We start from the raw sequence: 20,284 nt of genomic DNA on the forward strand, positions 1-20,284 counted from the left end.
CAAAAAAGCATGGTACTCATACCAAAACAGTTAGAGAGACCAATGGAATAGAACAGAGGCCTCAGAAATAACACCACACATGTGTAACCATCAGATTTTTGACAAACCTGACAAAAACAAGCAATGGCAGAAAGATTCCCTATTTAGTAAATGATGTTGGGAAAATGGCTAGCCATATACAGAAAGCTGAAACTGGACCATTTCCTTATACCTTACACAAGAATTAACTCAAGATGGATTAAAGATTTAAATGCAAGACCTAAAACCATAAAAACTCTAGAAAAAAACACCTAGGCAACAAATTTATGTGGCCAACAAACATATGAAAAAAAGCTCATCATCACTGGTCATTAGGTAAATGCAAATCAAAACCACAATGAGATACCATTAGAATGGCGATCATTAAAAAGTCAGGAGGAAGCAGATGCTGGAGACGATGTGGAGAAATAAGAATGCTTTTACACTATTGGTGGGAGTGTAAATTATGTCAACCATTGTGGATTACAGTGTGGCCATTCCTCAAGGATCTAGAACTAGAAATACGATTTGACCTAGCAGTCTCCTTACTGGGTATATACCCAAAAGATTATAAATCATTTTACTATAAAGACACATGTACACATATATTTACTGCAGTGCTATTCACAATAGCAAACACTTGGTGCCAACCCAAATGCCCACCAATGATAGACTGGATAAAGAAAATGTGGCACATATCACCATGGAATACTATGCAGCCATAAAAAAGAAATGGGTTTATGTCCTTTGCAGGAACACGGATGAAGCTGGAAACCATCATTCTCAGAAAACTAACACAGAAACAAAAAACCAAACACCACATGTTCTAACTCATAAGTGGGAGTTGACAATGAGAACACAGGAGCACAGGGAGGGGAACATCACACACTGGGGCCTGCAGGGGCTGGGGGAAAGGGGAGACTAAAGGCTTTCTCTGTCAGGTCAGAAACCGCGCCAGAGTGTTCTTGCCACTTCTATTTAGCACTGTGCTGGAGATTCTTGCTGATGCAATAAAACAGGAATCGGAAATAAAAGGCATCCAGATTGGCCAAAAAAAAAAAAAAAAGTAAAGTTCTCTTTATTTAGAGACAACTGAACTGACTATGTAAAAAATCTGAGGGAGTCACTTTAAAGAGCTACTAGAACTAATTAGTGAGTTTAGTAATATTTCAAAATACAGGCCAATATACAAAAGTCAACTGCATTTCTACATGCCAGCAACAATGAGAAAACAAAATTTTAAAATTCGCATTTACGGTAACACCCCAAAATATAAAATAATAGGAATGAACCTTACAAAAGGTAAACGAGGTCTCTATATTTACAACCAAAAACTGGGCAGGCACTGTGGCTCATGCCTGTAATCCCAGCACTTTGGGAGGCCAAGGAGGGCAGATCACCTGAGGTTGGGAGTTCAAGACCAGCCTGACCAAAATGAAGAAATGCCATCTTTACTAAAAATACAAAAATTAGTGGGGCATGGTGGCACATGCCTGTAATCCCAGCTACTAGGAGGAGTGGGCTGAGGCAGGAGAATTGCTTGAACCCGGGAGGCAGAGGTTGTGGTGAGCTGAGATTGTGCCATTGCACTCCAGCCTGGGCAACAAGAGCAAAACTCCATCTCAAAAAAAAAACAAAAAAAACCCCGAAAACTATTGGTGAGAGAAATGTGAAAAGACTTAAAGCAATGATTTTTACTCAGCTTTTGTTTTTTTTGTTTTTTGCTTCAGGGGACATTTGGCAATGTCTGGAAACATTTTTGGCTGTCACACCTAGGGTTGGGAAAACAGGTTATGCAACTGGAATCGAATGAGTAGAGGCCATGGATGCTGTTGAGCAGTTCCCCACAACAAAAAGTTACTCAGTCTGAAACGTCAATGTGCCAAGGCCAAGGAACCCTGCCATCAAGCACAGTGGACAGGTAAATAGTGGTCATGGGCCAGAAGACTTGACATCATTAGGGTGGCAGTTCTCCACAAATCTATACATTCAATGCAGTTCCAATCAAACTCCCAGAAGGCTTTTTTTTTTTTTTTTTGGTATATATTACCAAGCCAGTTCTAAACTTCATATGGAAATGAGAAGGTCCTAAAATAGCTGAAACTGCTTTGAAAAAGAATAACAAATTGGATAAACTCACACCACATGACTTTAAGCCTTATCATAAAACCACAGAGGTTAAGACAGTGTGGTTCTGACTGCAACACGGCCAGCTGGAACGGGAGAGTCTAGATATGGACATATATATATATACACACACACACAATTGATTTTCAGCAAGGATGCAAAGGCAATTCAGTAGGAAAAGGATGGATTTTCTTTTCTTGTTTAACAAACGGTATTTAACAATCGGGTATACATACGTAGAAAATGAACTTTCATTTATATCTCACAGTATATGCAAATGTTAACTCAAAATGTATCATAAGTCTACATGTGATACTTAAAACTATAAAGTTTCTAGAATAAAACATAAGGAAAAGTCTTTAGGACCTTTGTTTAGGAAAAGACTTCTTAAATACGAGACCAAATGCATCACCCATAAGAAAAAATTTTGGCTCCATCAAAATTAAAAACTTACATTCTCTGAAAAACTGTTGAGAGAATAAGAAGAGAAGCCAAGGAATAGGAGGAAAAAGTTATAAAGCAAAGTATATATCTCATAAAGAATCTGCATCCAAAATATGAAGAGAACTCTCAAAACACAATAAGAAACAAACCAGATTAAAAATGTACAGATGCTGTGAACAGGCAAGGAGACACAGGCAAAGATGCTTAATAAGAAAATGCTAGTTACAGACAAAAGAAAGACCACGATATAACTCTTAGAATGGCTAAAATTTGAAAGACTGACCACACCAAGTGTTGGAGAATACGTGCAGGAACTGAAATTCTCATACACGAATGGTAAAATGTACAATGGTGAAACTAGTTTGAAAAATAGTTCGGTAGTTTCATAAAAAGTTAAATGTGTACCACCATAAGATCCTTTCTTGTGTCTTTACCCAAGAAAAATGAAAGCATTTCACTTCTGGGCCTTTTGGCTAAGATCAGGTGAAAAATGAAAACACAGAAGTATGCAAAGACTTGTGGATGGATGTTCACAGCAGCTTTATATTAAAGAGTCACAAAGTAGAAATAATCCAAATGTCTATCAACAGGTGAGTGGATAACAAACTGTGGTACAGTCATGCAATGCATACAACTCAGCAATACAACTGAGCTGCTGGTCACACAACAACATGGATGAATCTTAAATAACTATGCTGAGTCGAAGGATAGAGAAAAAAGAGTGTGTACGATGTGATTTCATTTCTATAAGATTTTAGAAAATGCAAACTTATCCATAGTGTATCAGTTGTTGAAAGCACATTTGTTGTTGCTTGGACATCGGATTGGGAGGCTTAGAGTTGGGTGGAGATATCATAAAGTGATGCTAGTAAAATTTTGGTGGGGATGAATGTTTTCTATTTTGATTGTGAAGATTGTTTCATGATGTCAAAGTTTATTAAATTACACACTTTAAACGTGTGTTTTTTGTGTCATTTATAATTTTAAAATGCCATTTAGAAAATAAAATAGAATTGCTGAAAGATAATTTCCCAGAAAACATAGCTAACAGACCAAAATAAAATCTAGAACAAGACAGAAAGATTTTATATTAAAAATCAAACCATTAACTGCAAAATCAGACTAGTAAGAGGCAAAAGAAATTTTCTAAAAAGTAATAGAACAAAAATGTTTAGAGGTAAGAGATAAAGATCTTTAGACTGAGAGTTTCACCCGGGATCCAACATCATAAACAACAGATTCATACTAAATTTACCTTTATAAAATACCAGAAAAACCTCACTCGGCCAGGGTTGGTTGGGTGGGGATGGTGAGGAAATGAGAAGTTGAGGGGTGACTCACCTATAAGCAAACGAGATCATCTGACATCAGCCTGCTGTCAGCATTATTGAAAGATAAAATACAATAGTACAAGGATTTTGAAGTTCTGGGGAGATTCCTTTCCAACACACAAGTCAATACCTAGCTAACTACCAACTGAGCAAGAAGGGCCCAGGCAAGAGACAAGAGATGCACGAAGCCTTCGAATCTCCTATCACCTATGCCCTTCCTGAGACATTAATTGCAGATGAACTTAGGCAAAATGGGGACTCAACCAGAAAAAGGAAAAACATGAATGACATTTGAAAATCATGGAATATAGGAGTTTAGTAAAAATAAATCAAAGGATGAGATTTATAATGAGGAATTAGTTTGCAGCAATCCTAATTTGTACAGGAAGTTAGTCAATGCCAAAAGAATATTTTCATGACGGAGAATGCAAAAGATTCCCAACAATAAATTTAATGACTGAAGTGGTGGTAACAGGCACACAGTCAAGAAAGCAGATATGTCTTTCTTCATTAAAAAAGAATGCAAATTAGAAACCCCGAAATAGATATTTGTGGGTGACAGAGTGAAATGAAACTTAAGAAGCTCTTGATGCAAACATAAATGTTATATGTGGTTTGGATCAATGGAAGGAATGTTAAGAAAAATAATTCATTTGGCTTGAACCTTAGGAATATTCTCCTTGAAACAGCCCAAAGTTGAAACACTGGACTTCTAAAGGTGGGAAAGAAACTCAAGCAAAATGCTTAGCTCTGCTTTGAATAATATTTCTATAATCTTAGTAACATCACAGTTGTTAATTTGTTTTTAACTTTTGGAATTTTTTTTTTTTTGAGACGGAGTTTCACTCTTGTTACCCAGGCTGGAGTGCAATGGTGCGATCTCGGCTCACCGCAACCTCCGCCTCCTGGGTTCAGGCAATTCTCCTGCCTCAGTCTCCTGAGTAGCTGGGATTACAGGCATGCGCCACCATGCCCAGCTAACTTTTTGTATTTTTAGTAGAGAAGGGGTTTCACCATGTTGACCAGGATGGTCTCGATCTCTTGACCTCGTGATCCACCCGCCTGGCCACCTTTTAGAATTTTTTACAAGTAAACCCATCAAGGCTGAAGTATAGTTACAGTGCTGATGTAAAAGTTCTTGATCTTGACAATGAATTAAGAGCTAACAGAACATCTTTTTTCTTGCATGCCATCGACGAATCCCACTTTCCAGACTAAAAGCACTACAGCATTTCTGTTTTTATTCACCTTCGAATGTTTCTACATTCAAACAAATACTAAATCTTGAACCGTACTTACATAGTACAGCTCAATAACGTGAGTTGTTTTTAGTTTTCAACTTTGAGGATCTATCTGTAAACATAATATTAAATACTGAAATATAGGCTGGGCTCAGTGGGTCATGCCTGTGATCCCAGCACTTTGGGAGGCCAAGGTGGGCAGAGAATGAGGTCAGGCTTGGACCAGCCTGACCAACATGATGAAGCCCTTGTCTCTACTAAAAATACAAAAATCAGCCAGGCGTGGTGGCAGGTGCCTGTAATCCCACCTACTTGGCAGGCTGAGGCAGGAGAATCGCTTGAACCCAGGAGGCGGAGGTTGCAGTGAGCTGAGATTGTACTACTGCACTCCGGCCTGAGTGTCAGAGTGAGAGTTCATCTCAAAAAAAAAAAAAAAAAAAAACTGAAATATAATTTTATAATCTCAGTGTAAATGCTTTCTACCTTGATAATGTCAAATTGTAGTTACAGCAAACAGAAGATGGGACGCAGAAAAGGAGAAAGATGGAAGGATGGGGGCGTTGTATCTTTAAAAAATGGAGAGTCAAGAGACAACTGCCCATATCTAGTGAGACAAGAAATGGAGATTAAGTTGTGAAGACATTTTCTTAAAATTACCTGGCTATGAGAGCCACTAACTGGCTTCCTATTTGGCTTCAAAAGGCACAGACCCACACCCACACCCAACATGCCATTTCAGTGAATTGCATTTTACTCACAAGTACCCTCTGCAATGCTTGCCTGTTGATTCTAACTGGAAATTGTTTCTGTAAAAACTAAGGGTCACGAAGCACGAGTCCCTCTCATGTCAGGAGTACCTCAATCAATGACCATTGCTGGGTTAGTAACATGGGGCTGCATGTCCTACCTGAAAAATGGTATCACAGGTTCCAAAGAGTCTGTCTTCTTTGAAGAATAATGTTCCCATTCATAGGAGAGTTGATGATCCCTATCCTTTAGAAGCTGGTGAAAAGGAAGTTAGAGCAGGACTTGTAAAACGGTGTCACAGGTGGGGGTGGGCAGGGTAGCCATGGGCAGGGCTGAGTAGACTGCAGAGACGGTCTGGGTATCACTGCAGCCCACATGCAGGGAGGCATCCTCCACTAATTAAAAGTCGGAGGCTTTTTAAAGCAATCTAGTCAGCATGTGAAAATCCCTTCTTCTGCATAATTTAAGATTGTCCCCTGGGATGGATAGGGTTTTTAATCTAGTGAAATGGGTGACAAACGTCCCATTCGTGAGGTTACAGCCTTAGAAGAACAATTAGGGTGGAATATGTCCAAGTTGGGGTCCCCAAGTAGACCAGAAAGGTAAAAATATTATCCATACAATGGAAAAAAAGAAGGAAAACAGGACCTGTAAACATTTCCTGAAGAATTTGCATTATTTTGCTTCAGAGTAAGGAAATTTGGAAGTAAATCTGCTATGAAACACTCACCAGCTGAGGGCATTTTGTGAAACGTAAACCACCAGTGGTGAACCTTCCTTTGCAGGTGTTTGCAGGTGAACCGACAGCTTCTCTGGAGGCCTAGAAATATATTTCTCAATAAAAGTTCTATCTAGTCTAAAGTGTCCAAGGATTTGAATGAATTATTTTATTAGTTTTAAGACATTGCTTGATACTTTCTCACTGGAGAAAAAAAAAAAAAAAGAAATTGCCTTATCTTTCTAAAGAACTCAAGATAAGGATCAATACCACCTTGGCCAGGGCTTATTGAAGGTTGACTCCCTGACCCTTAATATAAAAATATTTCTTGCTTAAAATACCTATTTGAAGACAGGGACAAGTTAGATCTTTGTGCGTCTAGCTGTCTTTTGAAGTTCAGAGTAAATTGTGATTTTCTTTTTTTACAGTCATAGTTCAATTGATCTGCTATGCAGGCAATTTAGAGCATATTTCTTTTCACTTTCAGCATAACCCAAATGGGCCTGTGCTACTAAGAATGACTAGAATTAAAATAACCACACCATCTTCACAAGACGGCCAAGGAGAAAAAGAAAAATCAGTCTCCACATTTAAGTCAGTTAGTCCTTTTTTAATAAATTTGAATTCATTCATCAACAAGTTTCATATTGTATCTATCACTCAATTTTGCTGTTTTTTTTTTCATGTCAAATAATACCAAAAAATTACATCAATGTGCTTAAGCAAAACCGGGTTTAAATTTATCTTTACAATAAAATGAAATCAACATGAGAATTGATTATGACAGTGATCGCCTAGTCCTACTAGAATAATCCTGTACTTACCTTAAACACACTCACTGACTTGTGAAGTGGGAACATGAGACACGCGTGACAAAGAATGTTCACGGGGTTGGTCCTAGGGAGAGGCATACGGAAGCCACTCTCTGGGAGGTCGTTGTTTACCCAGGTGTTGGGAATTCAGTATTTCAGGAAAACGCGGCACCTTTCAATGCAGTAGAAGAGGTAATCAATCCAAGGCACACTAGTTAGTGTCCTGGAAAAATTTAATTCACCTGGGCAGCTCTCTGCCCCAAGATGCGATGTTACTCTGATGGCTCACACTGAGAACCAGTCAATTCCAAGAGTAACAAAATATTTCACCCACTGTTCAGTTTTGCTTACATACGATGGCCAGAGATACGGACTGGTTTTGGGTGGAGAGTTAAAATAAGAATCACGTGATGGTTTATACTTGCAAGCCAGGAGATTCGAAGTTGGACACATTCTAGTTACAAGACACCATTGTGGGACAAACACCAATGGGTTATTTACTAGATGCTGAAATGAATACCTACAACTGCAATGTGCCTGTCCCCTTCAAACCAGCCCCAGCCTTGCCTGGCATCACCTTGGAGATGATCTCCTCGGTAACAATGTCAGTGCTGCGTTTGGAGGGAGTGACGGGGTATGTCAAAGCTCCGGGTGCTGGCATTAAACACACATGATGTTGCAGATGTCCATGTCGCCTCCAAACCTAACAGAAATATTATCATGACATACTTTCTAGTTCATTGGAGATTCGGGGGAAATGGATGTCGCATGGTATAGACAGTGAAGCCCCGCGACAGTCCCGGGGTCGCTGAACAGGAGTAACCTTGTTTTAAGGACTTCTCAAGTCTATCAGTCTTTCTCTTAGGGAGTTACGCAGCAGGGCTCTGGCATTACCTCAAGCACATCATAACAAACTGTCATAACGAGATGCTTTTGTAGATCTTGAGCCCCTATGACACATTTTGGAAAGACAGGAATACTTAGAAATTAACTTTTTATTACTTTCAGTTGTTGAGAAAGAAATCTCATGACGTCCCCAATGAAACGTTTCTCTCCTTACTCACGAGGCCTGGGTGTGGGTAACAGCCACCTGCTAACAATGTCAGAGGTCCGGGTTCAGAATTCCTCAACGCGGCTCAGTTACTGGCTCATATAACTACTGTGGAGTAATGAGAGGTCATTTTAACACAACAGAGACTCCAATTCAACTCTCTTCTGTTAGCACAGAGTTCTCTTCTCAATGCTCTCACAAGTTTTAAAAATGGAGAAGCTATAAAATAATTTTGTTAGAGGAAAAGTAATTTTCTTCTGAAATGGAGTGAAGCAAACACATACTCAAGGATCTTAAAAAGTTTTTGTTTTTACAGAATATATGTGTGTATTTGTGTGTGTGTGTGTGTGTGTGTGTACGTGTGTGTGTGTAGTTACAAACACTATTTATAGTATAGCTAATATGTTAACTTCATCGCAGTGTCTACAAAGTTGTGGGTCCCAGTCTTGGTGCCAAATGCATATAAAAAGCTCAAAAGCTATTTTGACTATACCATGCAAATTTATATCCAGAAAACCCTGGGAAGGAGACTGCAGCTCTTCGGAGCCCCATGGGGTCTCTGCCTTTGATATTTGGGTACCTCAACTATGCATCGAAAAAGTTTTAAATCACTTTTCTCCCAGAAAGAATGAATGTCACGGTTCTGAACAGTATAAATTATACACTTAAATTGACCATTGACTGTTTTCGTCCACATCGATTTGCATTTTGGGGTCCCTTTTCCGCATGTGGACCGCCCAGCTTTAATTACTGGATACAGAAAAAGATACCTGAAGTATTGAAAGGGATAAGGGCTTTGCAAATGTATTGTTTTTCTTTAATATGATAATAATGATAAGGCCACTTACAAGGTTTTTCCCAATCTGTTTAACTTTTAGGATCCCCCGTTGTTACCCATGGGAAAAAAACGGTCAGAGAAAAGCCAAAGTCAAAGAAATCCCTGGCTCGTCTCCAGATGAAAATAAAACCAGACGGCAGCGATCAGGAAGAAAATGGCAGGGGTGGAGGAGGCAAAAGGGTCTAAAAGTAGGTAACTGCCTCTAGCAGGAGATTTTGTGGATTATGTGTTATCTGAGGGTGGGCTTTGAACTGCTGCAGATGCCCACCAATTAGAGGTTGTTACGGCCACCAGAGAAAAATCACGTAGTGGTCAGCTCATGCGGACGGTCCACACCACACGCATCCTCAGGGAGGGTGGTGCCTCTGCCTCACTGGGCCACACTCTGGTCCTTGGTTTTGGATGGAACAGAGAGGGTGAGGCATACGTGGCATTTTGGGATAAAGTACTAATTTAGCAGTTCTGCAAATTTCGCTTTTTTATTTTTTTTTCTCCAAATGCTCAACTTCACTGTGACACCTGTTTGCACAACTGTAGTCATTTCAGTTTATGGATGCCTGTGATAGAAATATTGTTTACAAAAAATATATCATCTCTTTTTTTTTTTTCTTTAGAAAGATCTCATCTAAATAGTAAGTTAAGGTTGTGTCTATGAAACCCGTGCACCTGGTCTTGTTCCTACGAGCTTTAAAAAGTCCAGATACGGATGAGGCTGTGGATCAGAAGGAACCGACAAGGGACCGCGTTTGCTGTCAGGCTGCCCTCCTTCGCCTCAGAGAACGGTCATGGGTCGCTGGGTGACGCGTGGTGTGTACGGGGTGTGTTCCTGCAGAATCCTGGTCAGTCTAGGAGTAGTTGGATGTGCTTATGAAATATGTCAGATGCAGAAAGAAAGGCATGAGGATGTTTCTTAGTTTCTGAAACTGAACGGTAGAAGTGTTTTAGCTTCAATCTTAATTTCTAGATAACAGAAAGTAGTTACATCACGTAAAGGAAAATACAACACTGCATGCTGCCATGGTAGCAAGCCTAAGAAACAAAACCTTGGTAAATATACATAAATATGCATATTATGCAAATATATTTTCTATTAACATACAATGTTATAAGAATGACCGATAACATAACTGCAAGGGGGAAAGTCATCCTAGATGGTTTTACCTTAGAGAAACGAATAACTGAGACGTCTATGCTTTCTGTTGGATGTCAGGCCTAGAAATCCATACCAGGTGTAGAGCACATTTTCAGTGACTGAAATGTCATTGCCAAACGTGTCACTGCGTTCGCACACGACAGTGAAGCTGGGTCCACTCCAAGTGAACAACAGAAAAGAACGACACACTGTGTATTAGAGTACTTACAATGAGATGCCATTCACTCCTGATGGGTTTTCAAAAGACGGTCCTTCAGACATCAACGTGGGATCTATCTACGTTTAAGACAACAGGTAAGCGCCTTGCCAGCAGCTCACCCCAGCCACTAAACCGTTAACGGAAAATGTACAACCGATGAAAACAAACCCCATCACCAGAAGAGCCAAGAAGCCTTTGCTTAGTAAACTGAACGAGAGGGTATGAAGAAGGTGACCCATTTTAAACTAGCAATACCACTGTATGAGTTTTCAAAGATTAAGAATGTCTTTCTGATTTTTAAACTAAAACATCTAACTTATGATAATAAAAGACACATTTGGGGATGATATTGTGTTTCACGCCCTCATTCTCAAGGCATAATATTTAGATGATACTTGTCCCTTTCAATTATAAAACAAAAAAACTATGACTTTCTTTAATATGCATCCTGTGGTAAATTGTCCATAGCTGCAAAATGTATATATGTATGTGTATTTGTCTTCCATACACACGGCACTCACGCCTGTGGATGAACATATACACATACATCCTCATATACACGTGTATTTTATATATATGCTGAGAAAGTTCACATATATATACAATTGCGTATGTATATATGTGTGTGTCTGCGTGTGTGTGTGTGTCTGTGTGTGTACAGGTATAAAAACTTGACAGGCAGAGTAATATTTCACTCAGTGTTAAATGAAGTCTTTGAAAAATCAAGTACAGTCACTCAGTTAACATAGTACAGCCAGTAAACTAAGTTGAAAAGAGAAAAAGTGAATGGAAACACGATCCTGGACCATCTGTCTATGGCATTCACATCGGTTAGATCAGGTATTTTGATTTTGAGCTGCGAAGACCTCCTCCGTAGATGGGTCTTCTTGTGCGGGAGGCTTCTGTCCCCCAGGAATCGGCCATGCCCTTCTCGAGGCACGCTCTGTTTCCTGTACTGGATTCCTGAGTTGTCAAAGGATATTGCTGAATTCCTGGTATCGCCAACGCCGCCTGCGACCTCGTTCATTTCATTGTGAACTTCCAGCGATGTCAACAGAATGTTTCCGTGAGCATCCACCTAGTGGGAAGGAACACGCACACGGTCAGACAGCCAGCATGCCAATCAATCCAATGTTCCTGTGCGGAACCCGGAGAGAATGACGTCATGCCATCGCATTACGTGCTTCGCAAGACACTGAACATCATTCAAACCCAGCACCTGTTTTATCGGAACATGTCCTTTTGGAGGTTAACTGCCGTGGAGAGATTTGTATTTCCTCGATCTAAAAATGCTCCTGTATGAGATTAGATGGAAAAAGGGGAGGGGCTTTTTCAAATGGCCATTTCACATTATGGATACAAATCCTTACTGAAACAAAGTACAAATGACTTTCAAGATGTTAACTTAGGTGCTCCAACCGTTTTTCACGACTATACTTTGAATAAAAACTATATTCCCTCATTTGTCTTTGGAAGTCATCTTGTTCCCTTTTTTGATGATATAACACACCCAAATTACTACAGAGAAACACATGAATAGTCCTGTGATTGAAGGACACTCCTGATGGCTTCAGTGGAGCAGATACAGACAGCCTCCTGCCCCAACTCAAGCAAGCTCTCCTTGACCAATACTGGTTCTGGCAGGAGGATTCTTTGGAAGGGCTATACACAAAATAGACAAAATTTCCTTCCCACAATGGAGCCAAACTTTACAGCGACAGTATTTTATTCTGAGCCAAATACAGCTTCAGCTGTTTCACGATGATGCCAAAGGTCCATTTTGTTTGTGGGTTGGTCTGCCCTGGAACTTTCAACCTTTCACAGAACTGGGCTGGGGCCTCCAGTGGAATTCTTTCTGAAATGAACTAGGAGCATCCGGTCCCTGAGTAGGACCCATCCCTGCCACGACCCCAAGGGCCATTCCACAGTCCCCTGGGCTCTCGTTTCAGCAAGCCCCACGCTTCCCCACCTGTCTTCCCTTTCTTTGCCTGGAGGGCCATTTTTTTGGTCCTATTTTTAGCTGTGGAAGGCCTACCCCGTGTTCCAGTACTAGATTAAGTGTCTGTGGCTTCCTCTGTGAACGTTTCACAAAACCAGTTACTTTGTGCAGGAATAATTTATTGCTGTATTCATCTGTGTCTTCCTACCTTCTGTATATACTTTAATTTCATCAGTGGCATCCAGCTAGATGAGCAGGAGGTGAGAGGACTCCTGACTCAGAAGGCGCTGGGCCTGCGTGGAGTTCCCAGTAGGTGTAGGGCTGCTGGGGGGATGGCCCCAGACTTCAAGGGGACTGGGCCTCAGGAAGGGCTGCACACATCCAGGGACCAGAGGCTTTGATGGAAAGGCACCAAAGAGGTCTCCCAGGTGTCTACAGGTCTGGTAACACCATTCTAGGTCACTTCATTATGCTTGGGGAAGGTGACATGGTCATCAGGGTAATGGCCCCCTGGGAGGTTGTAACCACAGAATCAGCCCAGTGTGGTTCAGTCTTGTGTAATAAAATGCTGGGTTGTTTTCCGATGCCATGGATTGGCAACTGAAGGTCATGTAACCTGAGCATGCCCAGATGAACCAAGCATACAACCATGGATGGAACCTAAGTGCTCGGGCTGAAGACTGGGGACTGAATTAAGAAGAAAACACCACATGGCGGGAGGGATCCAGCTTCCAATCAGATGAGCCCCAGAGTCCGCCCACAGCTCCCAGCCTCACCCCATTGCAAGATCCAATCAGAACATGCCTCATTACCCCACCCCCGTAAAACCTGCCCAAACCCCAGTTCCCCAGGAAATTTAAGAATTCCCTCCTATCTCCTGCCAGTTGACTCACAGTACAACTTTTATTTTCTCAAAAGCTGCTGCCATGGTATCGGCCTCCAGCACATCAGGCAGTGAGCTCACTCACTGCACGGTACCAAGCTCACAATACTCACCAGATTCCGTGAGTATGTTACCCTTCACAAAAGTCACTTCAGGCACGTCATTCAGGGCATACACCCTAAGATAGGAAGAGAAGCCTGGATTGTCCAGGGGGGCCCAACCCTGTCACACCTTCAAAAGTAGAGGACTTTCTCCAACTGGAAGCAGGAGAAAAAGAGATAAAAGCAAAGGATCTCAGAGCCTGAGGACTGGAGTCACCCTTGATGGAAAGGCTACGGGGAAAACACAGGAAGGAAGAAGACGGCTGACAGGAGCCAAGACAGGCCCCCGCTGACACACCAAGGCAGTGGTCCGGGACCTCAGTTTACAGGCGCAGGGAGCTGTATTTGACCAAGCACCTGAATGATCCCGGAAGCACAGTTAACCCCAGGGCCTGGGAAAAGGAAAGAATCACAGACCTCCAATTCTGTGATTTCAGCCTCCTGACACCCTAAGGCGAGGACCCTGCCAAGTGCCGCTGTACCTGCATGTCTGGCCTAACAGAATCATGAGATAGGATGTGGGTGTCGTTTGAAGCTACGACATTTGTGGTAATCTGCTACAGCGGCCGTCAAAACTACTACACAGGGCCGGGCGCGGTGGCTCATGCCTGTAATCCCAGCCCTTTGGGAGGCCGCGGCGGGTGGATCACGAGGTCAAGAGTTTGAGACCATCCTGGTCAACATGGTGAAACCCCGTCTCTACTAATACAAAAAATTAGCTGGGCGTGGTGGCGCGTGCCTGTAATCCCAGCTACTCGGGAGGCTGAGGCAGGAGAATTGCCTGAACCCAGGAGGCGGAGGTTGCGGTGAGCCGAGATCGCGCCATTGCACTCCAGTCTGGGTAACAAGAGCCAAGCTCCATCTCAAAAAAACAAAAAAACAAAAAACTACTACACAAGGTGAGAGGGAAGATACATTTGCATTGTGCCTCAAAGAATGAGTAATTTTTCAGAAAAAAATGCAGCAAAAACATCATAAGCAAAGGCTTGACGAGTACCTGAAGCATCTTGGGAAAGGCAAACACCGTTCCCAGCACAAACCAAGCCTGAGTCAGATGAGGTCACTTGTCATCACTGCCATTACCACTTTCCTATCCTCTTGTCAACAGAAAAGTCCACCTGCCGCTGGGTGGAAACACAAAGCAGATCCCGACCGGTAAGTTTTTTTTGTTTGTCTGCAAGTCACGCGAAAGAATTTCAGCGGAACTCTGTAAGTCACAAGAAGGAAGAGTGATTTCCAGGTAGAAAGTCACAGATTTCTGAGGACAGAGTGCAGACAGGGTCCCAGGGAGCGTTCCCTGGGAATGGTTTGTGTCTCCTTTAGGACAGTCTGTAATGGGAATGCCTAGATCCTGTGAGTAACTGCTCCCCCAGCCACTGCAACACATCTTGGGGTTTCCTCTCAGCCTCGCTGCACACACAGGGTGCCCACAGCAGCAATGCTGAGCCTCCGCCTGTCCCGTCCCACTGCTGAATCTCTGCAGCTCAGGGGCTAGGGATGGAGTGGAGAGTCACTCAATGCTCCAATTCCACCCTGGCCCACACGCTCCCATCCCGTCAGCTCCTAGCAAGAGCATGCACACTGCAGCAAGTGTGCTATGAGCCCAAGGCCGGGAGGGGGGCAGTGCTTCTAAACCAACTGCATCCTACAGTCGTAGGATGCAGGCTGTCACCGTGGGGTCTTCCCCATAGTTCACAGGCAGCACTGGTCTGGAAGTGTTCAGAGAGTGACCTCATCTCTCCTCCACTGGACGGAGTGGTCTCCTTAGAATGGAGGACAGCCAGGCTGAGAGTGCTCGGAGATGGTAACGGACCCAGATCACACCGCCTGCGCTGTGAGAAGAGGCTTCGTGGAGACCCATGCTGTTGGGAGAGCATTTTCCTGTTTTTTTTTTTTTTTTTTTTTTTTTAACCAGCAGAAGGAAAATTCTATCTAATTTAGATCTGAAAAGCACCTGGAATGTTAGACCTTTAAGGTTTTGACATTTCTCTTCTGTATCTGTCCTTCCTATTGTCTTTAGATGGAATGATCAGCAGCAAAACTCTCTAAGTGACACAGTGTGTCTGCATGTCTTTAGGACAAGGGAAACATTCCTTGGTTTGGGAGACAGAGTTTCCCATTGTACCGAGAGGATATGGCGGGAGAAGCCCAACAGATAAATTCAGGTATGGCTGAGACAGGTGCCACAGCAGTAGCACGTCCCCTGGGCTAGCTGTGGGGCAAGAGGGGGCATTCACTATCCCCAAGAAGGGGTAACGTGAACGTGTCCTGGACGCAGCAGGGAGGAGGGCATGACCAGGCATCCCAGCTGGTCTCTGCAGGAATCTTCACAGTAAGATTCTCCGGGAGAGAAGCTCGTCCACTGGTCTTTACCTCCTTCTAGCACCTTCCATCATACCTTGTGCCACAAAGGAGAGAAGTGGGTAGAGAGAATGAACTGCCTGGCCCAGACTGGGAGTCTCGTTGTAGAGAGGGTCTGGGAGACCGTGTCCACCAACGTGTTTCTGCTCATTTGGGGTGTTGCGTTCACTCTGTTTACTGCAATTAACACGCTTGGTACCCCACCAGATAAGTCTGATTTTGAATCATGAGAGAAAGCATTTTTGGTTACCATGTAAAGAGATTTGATGAATTGAGGTCATTAATCAAATAAGCTCAAATAGATTTTATTAGAATGCCCAGCATTTTAAACAGTTCTACTTAAATGGTAAGCTTCTATGTCTGAAATGTATTTGATGTTGAGTCAGAAAACAACCAAAGTTGGAAGATGCTTGTAGGTTTGTTTTTTTTACGTAGTAATGCAGAATGTATTCTTTTCAATGATATTAAGTAGCTTGAGAATTACAGTATCAGAAAAGTGAGTTTTTTTTTCTTGAAGGCAGAAAAAACAGAAAACGTTATTGAGCTTTAGAAAAATGCTGTCTACAGACTATGCGACATTTTAAATAACAAAATGGTGAGATGAAAAAAGCCCAGTCGTCCACGTCCACGTGGGATGCCTCACTGGAGAAGTCACTTCCATGAAGGGGCTGCGATAGTTTGAGACCACGCATGGAAAACACTGGTGCACACCTGCTGCTTGTCACCAGCCTGCCTGTCCTAAGTCAGGAGCACAAAGTGAACACAAGAAGGTCCGCACCCTCAGGGGCTCCAGCTGGTCAGGACTTAAATAATCAGCAAGTGCATTTAAAAAATACCGCATGTTGCCTTTTAAACACATTGGTAATTGTTATGAGATGGGGTCTCGCTCTGTTTCCTAGGTTTAAATGCAGCGGCGTGACTATACCTCACTCTAACCCCATACTTCTGGGCTCAAATGATCCTCTTGCCTCAGTCTCCTGTGTACCTGGGACTACAGGAACTCACCACACCTCGCTAAGTTAAAAAAATTTTTTTGGTAGAACAAGGTCTCTCTGTGTTGCCTAGGTCAATCTGGAATTCCCAGGCTCAAGAGATCCTCCCGCCTCTGCCCCCCAAAGTGCTAGGATTACAGGTTTGAGCCACCGCACCTGGCCTAAACACACTTGTAAATATCATCTCTTTTCTAGTGATAAAAAATACCATGTAAAAAGCTCCTTTTATCAAAATCTAGTAGACCAGAATTAACAAATTTGTGGCATGCAATACCAAGCAAAGGAATGCCTTTTCTTTTATTTATTTATTATTACTTTTTTGAGACAAGAGTTTTTCTCTGTCGCCAGGAGTGCAGTGGCACAATCTTGGCTCACTACAGCCTCCATCTCCTGGACTCAAGCAATTCTCCTGCCTCCGCTTCCCCAGTAGCTGGGACTCCAGGTGCACCTGGCTAATTTTTGTATTTTTAGTAGAGAGGAGGTTTCACCATGGTGGCCAGGATGGCCTCAATCTCTTCACTTCGCGATCCGCCCGCCTCCACCTCCCAAAGTGCTGGGATGACAGGTGTGCACCACTGCGCCCAGCCACGAATATGTTTTCTTAAAGGAAGAAAGGAGGGTATTGCGCAGGCGGTTTAGTCAGATGGACTTTGACAATTCTAATGACCTAGTTTTACCCGGCTTTATGAAACCCTTGTCCTTTCTTTCCACTACGAAAACGGAAAAAATGTAACTGTCCAGGGCCACCAAATCCTTGACAAATGGCATTCATTCACAGACACAGGTTACAAGAGCCCGTGTACCGCGTCCCCGTCAGGGTGTGCTTATTTTGGAAGATGCAGGGACTCAGATGCTCTCTAGGAGGGAAGGCTTGCTGGGCACATGGAATTTAAGTGGGCTGTTGTTTCACAAGCCTATAAAGCACGTGCACTCTAAGTTGGGAGAACAGACGTAAAACCAACTGTTAGAGCAGGCAGTGATGGGGGCAGGGTGCAGATCAGTGGGAGGGAAAAAGTCAAGGAAATCGTCACGGAGGAAGGCAGCTGTCTTAGGTCTTGGGGGACAAATGTGGACCAAGAAGAAAGGCATTCTGGGTGGAGACGGCAGGACAATGGAAGGCGAACGGGTCATCGTGCACGTGGGATTTCAGGTACTCCACAGGGAGAGCGAAGAGCACACAAGACATCAGGTCAAGTGAATGTTGAATTGGATTTTCTAGGTTTAAAGACACATGTAGGAATCCACGTCCTGTCTTCCCTAGCCCTTTGGCCAGTGGTGTGTTTGGGAAATGGCCTCATGAAGGTGGGTCTCTAAGTCTGCGCCTTTGAACTCTAGTGAAGAAAACTTAGCCTGAGGGAAGTCAAAACCACCTTCCCACCTATATGTCATTAATGATTTACAAAACTAAAGTGCTCTTGGGGGCTTTGGCCGTGTACGACCAACTTGTAGCTGTCTTAGGACACAGCACATGTGAGAAAGAACTCAAGAACCAATACAATTTTGCATTATTCTTATTTCGGAGTGGGCAAACACTTGTAATGGAAATAGTGCAGGTAGCTCTCATTCCAGTGTGAAAAGGAACTTGAATATATGCTGAATTAATAAGATCTTGGTGTAAAATAGTTTGGCTGCCTTATTTAGGGTTTTACATTTGTGTGGTTTTCGTTTAAACATGAACCAGTATGTAGAAAATTTCCACAAAAATCACTCAAGGATTTTTTTTTTATCTGAAAGAACTAAAGTGTTATTAAAATCTGTTAAATTTTAGGAACCAAATAACTTAAACAATTATTTCCGAAAGAGATGCTAGTCTTTTCCGGTTTTCTAGAATTTAAGACTTAAAGTAGAAAGAAGTGATTGTGGGTGAAATACAAGGCTGAAATGCCCTTTATAGAATGACAGATGACTTGCAATTTTTAAATCATTTCATGAATACTCCTTATTTTGAAGGGTTCATCTCACATATACTATAATTAGAACCACTGATTTCCATGAAGTTTTTCTTCCTGCTCTGTAACCTTGACAGGTGCAAACATTCAAAGACTAAAAACATCTCATTCAGAATATAGCACAGACGGATTTTAGGTTTTTCCTAAAATATGTCGCCAGATTGGCACACAGTTGATATCTCATTCTCTAATTTTCTTCCAGCTTCTAGTTAAGTAAAATACTCTAGTTTTAGAGGAATGAGAAAGGATTTGCCACGTAAAGAATGAAATTTTACTCTTTAGTAAGAATGATGTTGAGTCTGCAGCTCTGATTCCTTGCCAAGAATTATGACTTTCTACCACCTCATGAAATTCAAATACTAATTGGTCAACTTGTAAAACATAGCAAGGCTTATAACCATAATGCATGAATTACAACCAAAGAGAAACTCCTGGGTATTGAAACAACTCAGGAAAAAAACAGACGGTACGCACAAATAAATTAAGGTCAAGGCTTACATGGCACCACTAGTCTGGGAAGATATTAAGCAAATATGAGAATGTCTTAAGCATTCAAGAATCAACTACTAAGCTAAAATATTGCATAAACACTAAATATAAGGAAAATGCACTCAGGGTTTTACAGCATCACTAAAACCATAGTTCCAAGAGGCGGCTGCTGGTGGTGGCTTACAGGGTCCGTAAGGGTACAGTTTTCTCTTGAGATGCCTTACAAGACACAGAAAGCGTTCTCAGGAAAGGCAAGGACAAGCCAAGTCCCTTTGGTGGAGCCAGCCGCTGTCAGTCAGGGGAGAGCGGCCGGGTGCTGCTGGCCACACTGAGATGCAGTCCCAAGTGCTGTCCCTGACACATCACAGCACTGTTGAGAATAGTTAAGACAGAGAAGCAATCTAACTGCCCGTCAACAGTGGACCGGATTAAGGAGTACGGTATGTGTATACCATGGAATACTATGCGGCCATAAAAAGATCACATCCACTGCGACAAGATGGATGAGGCTGGAGGACATTATCCTAAGGGAAGTAACAGCAACAGAAAGCCAAATGCTGCACGGTCTCACAAGTGGGGGCTGAAGACTGAGCAGGCATGGATGAAGAGACGGAAGCCACAGACACCAGGGCCCACCTGAGGGTGAAGGGTGGGAGGAGGAAGAGGATCCAAACACTTCCTTTTGGGTACTAGGCTCTTACCTAGGTAAGGAAATCATCTCTATGCCAAACCTCGGGACACGCACTTGAGCCTGTAACAAACCTGAACATGTACCCTAGAAACTAAAATCAAAGTTAAAGCAGAAACGAAGTCCTGTGGAAGCCGGTAGCCTGTGTGTATAGCACCACTTCTGTTTCACATAAAATTGGATTCTTTTCTCACTTTCCTTTA

The 20,284-nt window shown here is 42.4% G+C and overlaps 1 protein-coding gene across 2 annotated transcripts in view; it reads right to left on the reverse strand.

Annotated features, from left to right (window-relative positions):
* Positions 1-7,215: 7,215 nt before the first annotated feature.
* GABRB3 (gamma-aminobutyric acid type A receptor subunit beta3) overlaps positions 7,216-20,284 on the reverse strand; it is a 290,847-nt gene continuing 277,778 nt past the window's right edge. For both annotated transcript variants that reach the window (XM_074400139.1, XM_039480066.2), the window contains one exon: positions 7,216-11,757. In XM_074400139.1, coding sequence (XP_074256240.1) covers positions 11,416-11,757 — 342 coding nt within the window. In that variant the 3' untranslated portion in view covers positions 7,216-11,415. The remainder of the gene's footprint in view (positions 11,758-20,284) is intronic.

This window comes from Saimiri boliviensis, chromosome 5, assembly GCF_048565385.1.
Source record: "Saimiri boliviensis isolate mSaiBol1 chromosome 5, mSaiBol1.pri, whole genome shotgun sequence".
In the NCBI taxonomy this organism is placed as follows: domain Eukaryota; kingdom Metazoa; phylum Chordata; class Mammalia; order Primates; family Cebidae; genus Saimiri; species Saimiri boliviensis.